General features: G+C 41.4%; 1 protein-coding gene across 2 annotated transcripts in view; it reads right to left on the reverse strand.

Moving 5' to 3' along the window:
- The window catches only part of rab3b (RAB3B, member RAS oncogene family), a 51,404-nt gene that overhangs the window by 37,113 nt on the left and 807 nt on the right, over positions 1-13,484 (reverse strand). The window contains exons 1-2 of one of the 2 annotated variants that reach the window (XM_031899726.1): positions 10,637-10,709; positions 7,146-7,373 (exon numbers count right to left, since the gene is read on the reverse strand). In XM_031899726.1, coding sequence (XP_031755586.1) covers positions 7,146-7,373 — 228 coding nt within the window. In that variant the 5' untranslated portion in view covers positions 10,637-10,709. 2 annotated transcript variants of the gene reach the window in all.

The following is a 13,484-nucleotide window of genomic DNA, read 5'->3' on the forward strand; positions in this document are numbered from 1 at the left end:
GTTGGAATCCCTGCTTGTAATGAAAGGGTTCTTTCTGATTTGTTTATACATCTTATTGGAGCATGCCAGCACAATGTACTTGTATTTCCAGAGGTGCCAGTGTACATGGTAAAGACATCGGCATGCAATTCTCAGGTGTTCTTTAGCTGACATTACCTGTTTGCATGTGTTAATCAGCAGCAGGTTAGGTGACACTCCCTGTTTTGATTTGCTAATTTGTATAGACATGGACATCCAGGTAGGACTTTTACCAATAGTCTCTTTAATGTAGTTTTACATTGTAAATGGAACAGTGTTAGGGCGAAAATGTAAATCACCGGTGGGATGGCATACACGGCGGCGCGATCTCAGTGAAATTGCGGAAGTTGCCTTGAGAGGAAACTTACAGTAATCACATTACACAGTTATCAGAACAAGAGACCATTAAGGGGAATGGGCAACAAAACTGACTCTGTAGGCAATGCAGGGAGTGAAAGAACACTTCTTAATATTACCATTAATTTAAAAGTAAATAGCTTATAAAAGGAGTTAGCTTATAACTGGTATATAAATGGTATGATATACAATATGTACTGTCATTTTAGCTACTATCTTTCCTGAACAATATACACCTTACATTCTTTTTCTTTTTTGAAGCAATGATAAAACTTTTCTTGCTGTGTTTATATTGACAATGATATTTCAAGTCAAAAGTTCTTTAGGAAAAGAGGCTCTTATCCTACTGGGTGATTATCCAATAAAAAATTAGAAATTGATGTAAAATTAGATTTTTATCTATATGAGATAATTGGCAATCACAGCAAAAGAAAGTTCCACTAGCATGTTGAACTATTAACCAGTCCTAAACTTTGCTGTGGGCAGAAATACAGAATTGCTAATACCTAAATCAGTCGTCTATTGGAGTTGCTTATGAATCATCTTGGGCTACTGTGATTTCCTGGTCGCAAACTAAAAATCTACTGGTAGATCTGACTAGTGTGTGCAATGACAGACTTCTTATGTCAGTGTACACTAATACTGGGAAGGAAGGGATCAGATCTGCCTTTTTTGCCCTTAGTGTAACTACTAATGTGACATAGCCCTTAAGGCCAAACTAACTTTACAAGGATACAAGTTTGCCTCTGCCCTCTAAGTACCACTCCCATTTTTACAAAATTTGGCAGGTTATTTAACCTGAACGCATTTCTTGAAGTTTTGGTGTATTGTTTTATGTATCACTTCAGTCTTGTTAAAAAAACATGAAATTGCCCTTTAAGCTGCAAGTCTCAGTTCCCTCGAGAGATCTATTTAGCTTATTAGTTACAACTGTATCTAAGTGCAGGTATACGTGTTAAGTTTTCTGGGCTCTCTGCCAAAAGCTTACTTATTTAATTACGTTTGAGAAACATTGTATCTTTTTTAGCATTCAGTGCAGGAGATCAAAGAGAAATGAGGGACTTTTCGGTAAGAATCCGAGACTAAGGGCTGAGCTGTTAAAATTAGAACTATTTTGCAAAAATCCGGACATTTGGGAGGTATGATAAGATCTTCAAAGACATCTTTTTGTGACATCTTTGTTTTATAATAATTTACCTACCAAACATGCAAATCACAAATAAATGGCTAATGTCATAGAATATCTTAAAGGAACAGTAACACCAAACAATTAAAATGTTTTAAAGTGGTGTGTTTGCTACAGAAACACTACTATAGTTTATATAAATAAGCTGCTGTGTAGCCATGGGGGCAGCCATTCAAAATGGAAAAAAATGAGAAAAGGCACAGGTTGCATAGCAGATAACAGATACGGGTTTTATCTGTTATCTGCTAAGTAACCTAAGCCTTTTCTCCTTGACTACACAGCAGCTTTGGTTTATAAACTATAGTAGGTGTGACATGCTGTCTGCCTGTACACATAATTTTTGGGGTAAATTAGCTATGGTAAGCAGGTACGCAGACGATCAGGAGCATAAAGACAGGGACACTGCATCTTCTTCACCGGAAACAGTTCATCAGCATTACAGATTAACTTGTTCAAAACTTGTCTCCACTCTAGGCTCTCACCTTCCAGGGTAAATTCCACACTCTGAAACCTTTTCGGGGTTTCTCACCATCCCCAGTTTCACACATCCATGGTGACTCTTACACCCCTGAACACTCTGGCTTCTCATTAAAGGAGAAGGAAAGGTGAAAACTAAGTAAGCTTTATCAGAAAGGTCTATGTTAATACAGCCATAAGCACCTACAGAAATGCTGCACTGAGCTCTCTATTAAAAGGAAGACAGGATTTCTAGTCTCTTTTTTGTAATCATGATGTTCCAGTGTCTGACTTTCTCTCTCAGAAACAGCCTTAATTCCTGGGGCCAGAGTCTGCGCAGTTCTCTTTTCTCTCCCTTCTCCTGCCCCCCCCCCTCCCACTAGAATGCTATGACCGCACCCCCCCTCCATATGGGGAGGGTGATTATTTTGTTTGGGGGGGCTAATGATGGGCCATACATAGACTGACCTAAAGCTAATGTGAGACTTAGTGGATTCGTTGCTGGCGTAAAAAACAAACCTCCCAACAACCTCTTGCGGCTCCCACTGACTTCCAGGGATACTGTGCAAAAGTGCCGGTGGGAGTGTCCATACATTTGTGTTTGTGATCAGTTTAGCTTAAAGGGGTAGTTTACCTTTAACTTTTAATATGTTGTAGAAATTGATATTCTGAGACAATTTGCAACTGGTCCTCTTATTTTAAATGGTTTTTCAGTTATTTAGCTATTTGTTCAGAAGCTCTCCATTTGGTATTTCAGCAGCTATCTAGTTGCTAGGGTCTTATTTACCCTAGCAACCAGGTAGTGGTTCAAACAAGAGATGGGAATATCAATAGTTAAAGGGCCTGAATGGAAAAATAAGTAATAAAAATTACAATAATAATAAAATTGTAGCCTCGAAGAGCAATGCTTTTTGGCTGCCGGTGTCAGTGACGCCCATTTGAAAGCTGGAAAAAGGCAGAAGAGAAAGGCGAATTATTCAATAAAAAAATAAAATAATTAGGAAGACCAATTGCAAAGTTGCGAGGAACAGGCCATTGAACCTCCCCTGTCGATGTGTTTAAGTAAGTTTTATAGAGTGTACAGAGATTTCCAGGACAGTGCAGAAACGGAGTGAAGTTTTTTTTGTCTGTTTTTTTTTAAGGTGCCAAGCAGGTTTGAGGAGGCTTAGTCTCCCATAGCGTTACTGAAAATCCGCCTATGCCCCCCTTTCTTAGGAATGTGTGATCTCAGCTATAACAGCTAGAGTACAGGAAGGAAGCTACTTAAAATGGCAGCTGCTATCTTAAGCAAACGGAGAAAGCTTCTAAAGCTGTTTACTCAGGTATGGTAGTGGTTTCCGCAGAATAAATATATTGTTCTAGGTGGCACCAATATGGCAAATCTATTGGCAGTAAAATGCCAAAATGACTTTGCTTCTCATGTAAGTCTTGCTGACTCATCTCAGCTCTCATACACCTGTTAGCATGATTCCTCTGCTCCTCGCAGTGGCAGGAGGCACCCCAACCCCTCTGAGAGTTCCTAACCACAGCTCTGAGTGACCCCTGCTGTGTATTCCCACAGCCCTTTTATTCCTTCATTTACTCCAGGAACTCATTTATCTGGCTCTTCATAAGCCAACAAGAAATCAGCATTAGCTGCTGCAAAAACCAGGCATTTTCCTGGTACTAATTGTACACCACTTTTAACACTGGTGGAAAACACAACAAACAGTAATCTTGCACAATACATCGCTCACATAGGGTTTCAAAAGCAAACACACCGGTTGCACCAGTGCAGGGTAACAGTACATTATACACTTTCATTTTTTGGGTTACTGGTTCTTTAAATTGCACTGATCTAAATCATTCATCTCTTTACATTATTAGTCTCAATGATGTTTCTCCAAGTTTTGCTTACATATCCTCCAATACTGTAATGTTTTCATTTGTGAATATGGTACATAAGTGCAAACACTGGGGGAAGATTATGTATAGGGGTTATCTGTGCCAAAAGAAGTGCTATATTTCTCAGGGATAGTGGCATCTTCCTATAGTTGACAGTAATATGTCAGTATCACTTTTAGTAGCTTGAAGGCCTCTGCAATGATAATTATAAAAATACCGGAGTCTGTCTGTGGGCTCAGGTGTCTGATCTTTTAGGGGTCTAGTAATATTCCTGAAACTAAGCTTTGAAAATTCCATAATTTCAACTCTAGCACAGCTCAGGAGTCTATATAAGGGTGCTTGAAGTTAAAGTACAGCATGTCAAAAGAAGATACAGAACAGGTTATTAAAGATGCTCTGGAATATAAACACTGCTCAGAAGAAAGGAATGCAACAACCCAATACAAATGCACTACAGCTTCGCTTGCACTGTTATTAGAGTTTAATGGGTTTAAACAGGGCCGGATTTGTTAATTCAGCAAAGATTACAATTTATGCATATTTTCTGCCACTTTTTCGTACATTTGCGTAACTTTTTCGTAATTTTCGACAAAAAGCGCAACAAAATCGTATTATCGCACCGAGTACGAAAGTTTCAGATTCATTCAAGCTTCGGTATCATGACTTTCCTTGGGCCAGGTTGGAGCTGCAGCGTGCCATTGAGTCCTATGGGAGGCTTCCAAAATCATGCACTGAAGGTGCATGATTTTGTCAGAAAGGTTTTCCTGCATTTTATAATCACTCAGATACGAAAAAAATGTACTTTTCAGACATTATACGATATTTCAAATACAATTTTTATTGTATCGTGCTTTTTAAAGGTACTTTGATAAATCTGCCCCATAAAGTTCAATATAGTAAATCAGGCTGTGAAGAAGTGGTCTGCGATTACTGAAATAGACCTGATGCCCATGTGTCTCATACTAATTTACCTTAAGTATTGTTTTCCAGGAATAAATTAGAAACTATGTTTCTAATATATATACATTCACATGTATAGTTGTTATTCCAAGATTGTATGTGCAGTATTCTGAATGTCTATAACGTGGCAGTAAAAGACATAGCACATAAAAGGATTAAACTGAACCTGTACTGGGCTCTGAAGAATAATAGTATGACAGCTCCCTTAACCATAAATAAAAACAAACCTACAGACAAACAGCTTTCTACAATTTAATAAATATAAAAGGGACCAGTAACCCCACCCCCAAGCAGCGATATCCAAATGCCAAGACAGCAACATCGTCAGATCCGCCACACACCATTCAGGGCTGAAACAGCAGATAAGGAGGTAGAAACAATAGGATTTCTACCTCCTTCTGCCGATTCAGCCCTGATGGCAGATTTTGGTCAGGCGCCTTCTATGGCACCCGATCAAAATTTTTTAACCGGTCCGATCGACGAGTCGACCGATATCAGCAGCTTCCTGCGATATCGGTCGACTCGCCGACATGCCATACACGCACCGAATATCGTAGGAAACGAGGTTTCGTACGGTATTATCGGTGCGTGTATGGCCAGCTTAAGTAGCGAAAGCGCTCCCTGCGCTTTAGATTAAACAAATATGCCCACGTCCTCCAGAACGCCGAACGGACGTCCACGGGTGGGGGGGGGGTGGGGGGGGGTGCGAGCGAGCGCACGTCCAGGAGCGCAGAACGTAAACTACCGTATATACTCGAGTATAAGTCGAGGGTGCCTTTTTAAGCACATATTGGTACTGAAAATCTCTGCTTATACTCTAGTATATACGGTACTTATACAGGGCTGTCAGGGAAGTTTTGCAGGAAGAAACTGCACAGTGTGAATAGGAGAGTGAGACAAAATAGTAAGACAAACATTTAATGGAGAGGGAAAGGTCGAATCACTGGGGGGGGGGGGTGCCAAATTGTTAGGCACCCCCCAGTGATTGTATTCACCTACGTGATACCGCAGGATAGTGCTCATGTTAGCAAAAAAAACCACCAGCCTGGGGGTACATGCTGGTGAGCGATCCTCTTCCGTCTTCTTTCTCTGTGCCAGCTGCATATGTGCAGTAGAGTGAAAAGCCACACTTTAACATCACTTTAAGTCAACTTTTTTACTCTACTGTGCATGCGCGGACCTCTGGATCACAGTTAAAGGAGAAGGAGGATCATTCGTCTGCATGTATTCTGGGCTGGTGCAAATTTCGGCCTTGGGAGGTGCCCAACATTTGGAACCCCCCAATGATTTTAACTTTCTTTCTCCTTTAATCTGGCCTGTAAGCAGCATGGCCATAGAGAGGTTTGGCAACAATCCTCTCCTGCGCACTCGGAGCCAAGCAATGAAGCAGGCACACAAACTCCTGGGGTTTCAAGTAGTAGTGCCTCAGACCCCACCCAACCCAAAAACTCGAGCCTCCCAGGAATTACCAAAATAAGTCTCTAAGTGCACTGTTGTCATTTACAGACCTTAGGGCAAGGTTTGGTCTGCCAGAGGTAGAAACCTGCACTAGTGGCCTCAATACTCAATGTCATTAAAGCTTCCCAAACAAAAGGCCTCCTTTCCCATATTTATAAGCAATTTATAAGCAATTATTATTCGGCATATTGTTTAATCCTATACACACAAGAGATACCTGGGAGGAGGATGTTGGAGTTATAACAGATAACCAATGGAAGGAGGTACTAGATAGTCCATATCCTATTTCACTCAAGTATAGACATAGGCTATTGCAACTTTGTATAGTGTACATGGCATATTATACCAGGATTAAGAGAGGTCCCCATTGCTCCGTATGGGAGCAAAATTTCAAATTTTTGCTGCGGCGGCCAATCAGATACAATGAGAATAGTGGCAGAGCTTAATTGACTTCCTAACCCTAGTTAGTAGTGGCACACATAGGTCCTATAACTCAGTGAGGAATCTGGCCTAGGTCAAGATATCCCTAATGCATTAGGGATGCAAAGGATTAGAGCAAAAAGAATGTAAACAAAACCTACCAAAGAGGATGATTTTTGCTTTCTGCACTGCAGAATCGTGTTAATTCTATAAACCCAAATGTCAATAATTTGACTTATATCAAGAATGTGATTGCAGAAATCTGTAGTTTGTGTATTCTATTAGCTTTAATAAATCTCACCTGATTTAATAAAAAAAAGAATTTGGGAGCTAGATGACATTGGTGTTATAGTAACATCTCTCACTACTTCTTAACAAGTCTACTTTTCATCAAAATAACACTTACCCAGATTTGCAGTTTTACCCTCTTGTCATTTCGATACACTGTTTTCACCTTGAAGTCTATGCCGACAGTGCTCACAAATGCAGATGTGAAGGTGTCGTCAGCATAGCGGAAAAGGAACGAGGTCTTCCCCACACTGCTGTTCCCAATAATTAGTAATTTGAACATATAGTCAAAGTTCTGGTCTGAAACATCTCTGTAACCATACCTAGAATCGGTGGCAGAAGCCATCTGCAAAAAACAAATGATGGTTTAAGTAATTTTATTATAAAGCTTATCATTACATACTATTCATTATTTGCTTTTGGGACCTTTCCAACAGAACTATATGTAAAACCCTTTATACTTCTACACAGAGGAAGAAGTATTTGAAGGCACTGAAGAAAAACAAATTGTTGTTAATGAGAAAGTAGACCTTATATGACAATATGAATAATCCCACTCAGAGTCTTCATGTCTTGGTATAGTAACCAGAAGTTAGTTGGTAAGAGTAGAACATCCACGTGCTACAAAATAAGCAGTATTCACACATTTCTTCCTTCCTCTTGATAAGATTTAAAGATATAAGTGCAGTGGCTGCCTGCTTGAGACAGTGGAAATCTGGCTGTGAGGCTGACCCAAACCAGGGAGTGGGAGCAAGCTAAGTACTGTTTGTATACTAAAAGCACTATCTAACATTTGCCAGCAAGACTTAATTTTAATTTATGGCAGGGTATTATCTAACTTTTTATTTTATAATATGTACACAATAATAATTTATTATGGATTAGATTGAGTACATACAAGATACACACGCACACACTGATGTGATATATGGCTCTGGAGAATTCATAGAATCTGTCCAGCTTTCAGACTGGCTGTTCTATTAAAAAATAGTCTAAAATCTGGGCATTACCTTACACAGCAGTCAGCCAATCACTGACTTCCTGCATTGTAGTCCAACCCCCTGATGTCACAAGCCCATCTCCTAGATGCCACAGCTCAGCCATGATGTCATCAGCTCCACCCCTGACATTACCTGCCAAATCCCTACCCTCAATAACAAAAAGGTGGCAATTCTAGTGGCATGTCCTAAAACCTCCTGTTTGACCATGTGAAAATTGAGAAGATGTGAATATAACATAGAATTTAAATATGCAAAGTTTGATATGAAGAAATAGAGGCTGAAAAATGATAGCAGTAGAAAGATGTAAATTTGCTGAAATCACAAAAAGATGGGGAAGAGTGAATAAGATAAATAATAATGAAGGGTTAAGTAAGATTAGGGATGCACCGAACCCAGTTTTTTGGGTTTGGCCAAACCCCCAAATCCATGGTAAGCGATTCAGCCGAATACCGAACTGAATCTGAATCCTTATTAGCATATGCTAATTAGAGTATGGAAGGGCTAAATGCGTGCGCTGGCGAAAAATTTTCCACCTCTGTGTTCATGCTGTGCCATTTAACCATTACAAATCTTAATTAGCATATGCTAATTAGGATTCGGTTCGACCAGTACAGTGGATTCAACCAAATACGAACCCTGTAAAAAAGGCGATTTGCCGAAATCGCCTGTGCAGCGTGTGCCATCCCACCGGCGACTTACATTTTCGCCGGTGGGATGGTAGTTCGGGGAGATTAGTCGCCCGTGACAATGGAGATTTGTCGCGGGCGACTAATCTCCCCGTGTGCCAGAGCCCTTAGACTAATTCCCCATGGAGAGATTAGCCAGTAAAAAGGCATACGTGTTGCTTCATTTCCCAAAGTTGCGTGAAGTTGCCTGCAGAAGGAAACTTTATATGACTTTGGAAAAACAATGTCATGAGAATGCCTTTCCAACTGCAATCCACTTTGTTGCCGGTGGAAAGGCATTTCAAAAAGATAAGTCATCTGCAGTAGCAAAGATTTGTGCCCCAAAGATGCACCAGTTGCTTCCCATCTTCTTTTCTGCTGATTCACTGCACATTCTCTGTGCGGCTGTCAGTTACTGAGCTTAGGGACCCACACAATATACTGTACATATAGAATATAAATAAATATAGAATATAAATGTAATGAGTAAATAATACAGATTAGTAGCACATGGCAGCTCTGAAACCAGTGCAATTAGCATCATAATTTCATAATCAGCCATGAAGCGTCAGCTTATATAAATATAATCATATAAAAGCTATGTACCATTTCTAAAATAATCAAGTAACTCTTAACTATCCCCCTCGCAGCCATCTGTCTTCTTACATGCAGGCTTTGTGTTGGAGTTGTCAAAAACCAATAATACATTATTGGCCCATGCTCCCTTTACTTAAATCAGTGCTATCCAGCTGGACAAGAATTTTTTTTGGCGTAATCAGCCTGAGGCAGAAACAAAGATAACCAGAACCATGTTGTGGTAATCAGTCTGGGCCTTGGGCTGATAATGACCTAAGCAGGATGTGCTGCATGTCACCCCTCTATCCTGCCCCTCCTCTCTCCCCACTTCTACTCCCCCCCCCCACCTTCACAATAAATTCCCTCCACTCTCCTGCTATCTGTGTTACACAACAAGCAGGGCAAGGCAGGTTGGGGGAAGACAGGGGGCACTGATGAGCAGGTCAGGGAAGGAGTGTGTGGGCTTTTGAAGAAATGCTGAAAAGTCTAATATCCATGGTTATGTCCCTGCTTCCATTCCCTTTTCTTTCTTTACCATCTCTCAGTTCCCCTCCAATTTGCTCCCACCTCCACCCATCCCTGCTCTGTTTACTTTCATTCTCTCCCTTGTGTCTATTCCCCTTCATAAAAGGGTTCTCCCTCATAGCTTGTGTGGTTTTCAAACCACCCACCCCAGTTGTACAGTGAAAGGTCCAAAATATCCTGATGTTTCTGTGCCCCACTGTTCTTCTCTATGAAAATATATGAAATATTGGTTTTGTTTTGATCCCATTATGCTCATAGTGTTCATTGCCCACATATCTGAATGATAATTGCCTAACCTTTTAATGCACTATGGAATAATCTGCCAATCACTGAGCTGAAAATCACGCAGGCTACAACATAGCATGTAGGCTATCATAATGCCCTATATTTAGTGCCCAGCAAGAAAATGCTTATAGTATATAAATATAGTGTTCCTTTAATTTGAATGTTCGCTTACTCGCACCTGTGCAGAACATGTCGAAATTCACCAAGAAAATATGCTTGAAAATAAAGTGAAAGTAAACCCTGCTTATAAATATTCATCTCCCCTTGTAGCTTCCCCTTTAGCCTTGTAGCTTCCCCTGTAGCTACCGAACACAGAATGGATTTTATTGTATCATCCTGTATCTGTAAAACAAAATGTCACTGTATGATGTCAGCACTGCAAAAATATGCATTTATAATGTATCATTTTAGCCTAACAAACATTTCTCGAAAGATATCTTAAGAAACAAAAAGCCTAAGCAAGAAATATTAAGTTTCTTTATACACTCTCTAAAGGTCAGGTATATAAACCCTAATTAGCCAACCCATGCTTGTTGCCATGTCAACAATGTACAAACCTGCTGTTGCTTCTAGTTAGATTATCTGTAAATGTGGGCCCTGTAATAATCAATACTGGTTTCTCTCAGCCATTCCAAGTTGAGCTAATTAGGGCTCATTTACAAAAGCAAGCAGTCTGTTCCACCTGCTCTGATGATTTGCACACAAAATGAAGGCAATGGCACCCTGGATTAACACTTTCACTGCGCTGGTGATAATCCCAGGGTTCCTTTAGTGGGTTGTGCTAACACACACAACTGGCTTGCTTTCAGTGAAGTACATGTTATTCAGTAATGAACAGGTGCATTGGAGTTGATTTACACAGAAATGTTAGTAAAAAAAAATTTGCCCACAAATTTTGCACTAAGCACTGCAATAGCTGCAATGCCTACAGTTGACTATGCTTACATTACACCAGGGGTTCCCAACCTTTCTTACTCGTGAGACACAGTCAAATGTAAAAAGATTTGGAGAGCAACACGAGCATCATAAAAGTTCATGGAGGTGCCAAATAAGGACTATGATTGGCTATTAGCCTCTATGCACACTATCAGCTTACAGGAGGCTTTATTTGGTAGTAAATCTTGTTTTTATCCAACCAAAACTTGTCATCAATTCAGGAATTCAAAAATAACTACCTGGGTTGGGAGGAACTGAGAGCAACATCCAAGGGGTTGGGGAGCAACATGTTGCTCACAAGCCACTGGTTGGGGATCACTGCACTACACTAACAAAAGTTAACATTGCAGGAAATATGTAAGTTGTAATTAGTTTTTAAAAATGCAAAATTTGTCTCCAGAGGTGGCTTTCTGCTGCCCCTGGTAATATGCCCTACACTGCCCCAAGGCAAGGGTCTCACCTGGATTTACTACAGGAGTGGCCCTTGCTCTCGCTGTTTCTTTGTCTGGCTCTTTTACAGGTAGGGTTTCCACCAGGGTCAGAACTAGGGGTAGGCAGAAGTGGCATGTGCCTAGAGCAGTGTTTTTCAACCTTTTTTGGGCAAAGGCACACTTGTTTCATGAAAAAAATCACGAGGCACACCACCATTAGAAAATGTTAAAAAATTTAACTCTGTGCCCAGCAGCAGTGCCCCCCTAGTACACTGGTGCCCAGCAGCAGTGCCCCCCTAGTACACTGGTGCCCAGCAGCAGTGCCCCCCTAGTACATTGGTGCCAAGAGCAGTGCCCCCCTAGTACATTGGTGCCCAGCAGCAGTGCCCCCCTAGTACATTGGTGCCAAGAGCAGTGCCCCCCTAGTACACTGGTGCCCAGCAGCAGTGCCCCCCTAGTACATTAGTGCCAAGAGCAGTGCCCCCCTAGTACACTGGTGCCCAGCAGCAGTGCCCCCCTAGTACATTGGTGCCAAGAGCAGTGCCCCCCTAGTACATTGGTGCCCAGCAGCAGTGCCCCCCAGTACATTGGTGCCAAGAGCCAGCCCCCCTAGTACATTGGTGCCCAGCAGCAGTGCCCCCATAAGTCAGTGTGCCCCGTGGCCCCCCCTAATACATTGGTGCCCAGCAGCATTTTACTCTTCGGCGGCTTCAGCAGCATCTTCCCCTCATGCGTGCCCCCTCTGCACTTCTGCCTACACGCGACCGCACACAGGCCCTTTTATAACGTTGCGCCCCGTGCGTACTGACGTCACCCGTACACACGGGGCGCAACCAATGACAGGGCCCGGATTTTTTTTTTGAAAGTAAAAATTGCGGCCCTGCCTACGGCACACCAGGCAACATCTCGCGGCACACTAGTGTGCCGCGGAACAGTGGTTGAAAAACGCTGGCCTAGAGTGCAACCATGGGGGGGGCACTAAGCACATATCTCTTCCTTCACCTACCCCTAGTCTGGGCCCTTATTTCCCACTGCTGCTTGTCAGCACTGCTCCAGTGCCTGCTCCCCTTCCCCCCGCAACATCACCATGCATGCACGAAAGAGCTCACACACATGCGGTGACACTGCAGGGGGGTGGGGGTATACACTGGAGTGGCGCCGGGTGGCCAACAGGGTTGCCTAGGGTGCCCAGCTCTGGTTTCTACCATTTCTGGAAAAAAAATTACTGGCCATCTTGCATTTTAAACTTTTTTCCCTATTAATAACATTAGCATCAAGCATCATTTTTTACAGGTCAAACTGGCAAAATACCAAGGTGAGTTACAGTAAAAAGACACAGGGGGCGTTTTGTGACCCATGGTAAATCTGTGTTACAGTGGGTGGCAAAGCATCCCTAACATTGTTCCCAATGATGTTTCACTACATATGCAGCGCAAGGTAGGCCAAAGTTTGAGTCAACTTTGGGAGAAGCAACATGCATGTTTTACTACACATTACTGCCGGTAGAAAATAAACTAGGGACATTTTGTGGGTCACAAATCAGCCTATGTGCCACTGCCATAAAACATATTAATGTAGTGAAGAAGTGACTTTAGACATTGCTAAATAGACTGCCGTTTCATCACACTGTATTTTCACAACATCTGCTAGCTCAGGAATTAACATTTTAAAAAAGGTTTGTTGCAATTTAGAATGGGGATATACAAGTTTGTCTTGAATGTCCCATTTAGCAGATAAATGTATCAATGCTAATCAATTATTATATTATTTCCTTTTATAGTGTCAACACATTTAAACTGTAGTTTACAGAGATTGCAAGCAATCAGAGAAACCAAGCAAATAGTGCCAAAGTCAGAATTTAACTATGAGCCCCAGTCTATAAAAGTCAAATAAACATCCAATAACAATGATTTTTTCAGTAAGTTATAATAAGCTACATGAGTTATAATTCTGCAAAAGCTTCAGGGCCAAATGCTGACTATGACTTCACTATACTATAAACCACTGTATTGAAAAAAGCTTGCATTGCAGAAAAATA

The sequence above is a fragment of the Xenopus tropicalis genome, chromosome 4 (assembly GCF_000004195.4).
Source record: "Xenopus tropicalis strain Nigerian chromosome 4, UCB_Xtro_10.0, whole genome shotgun sequence".
NCBI lineage: Eukaryota > Metazoa > Chordata > Amphibia > Anura > Pipidae > Xenopus > Xenopus tropicalis.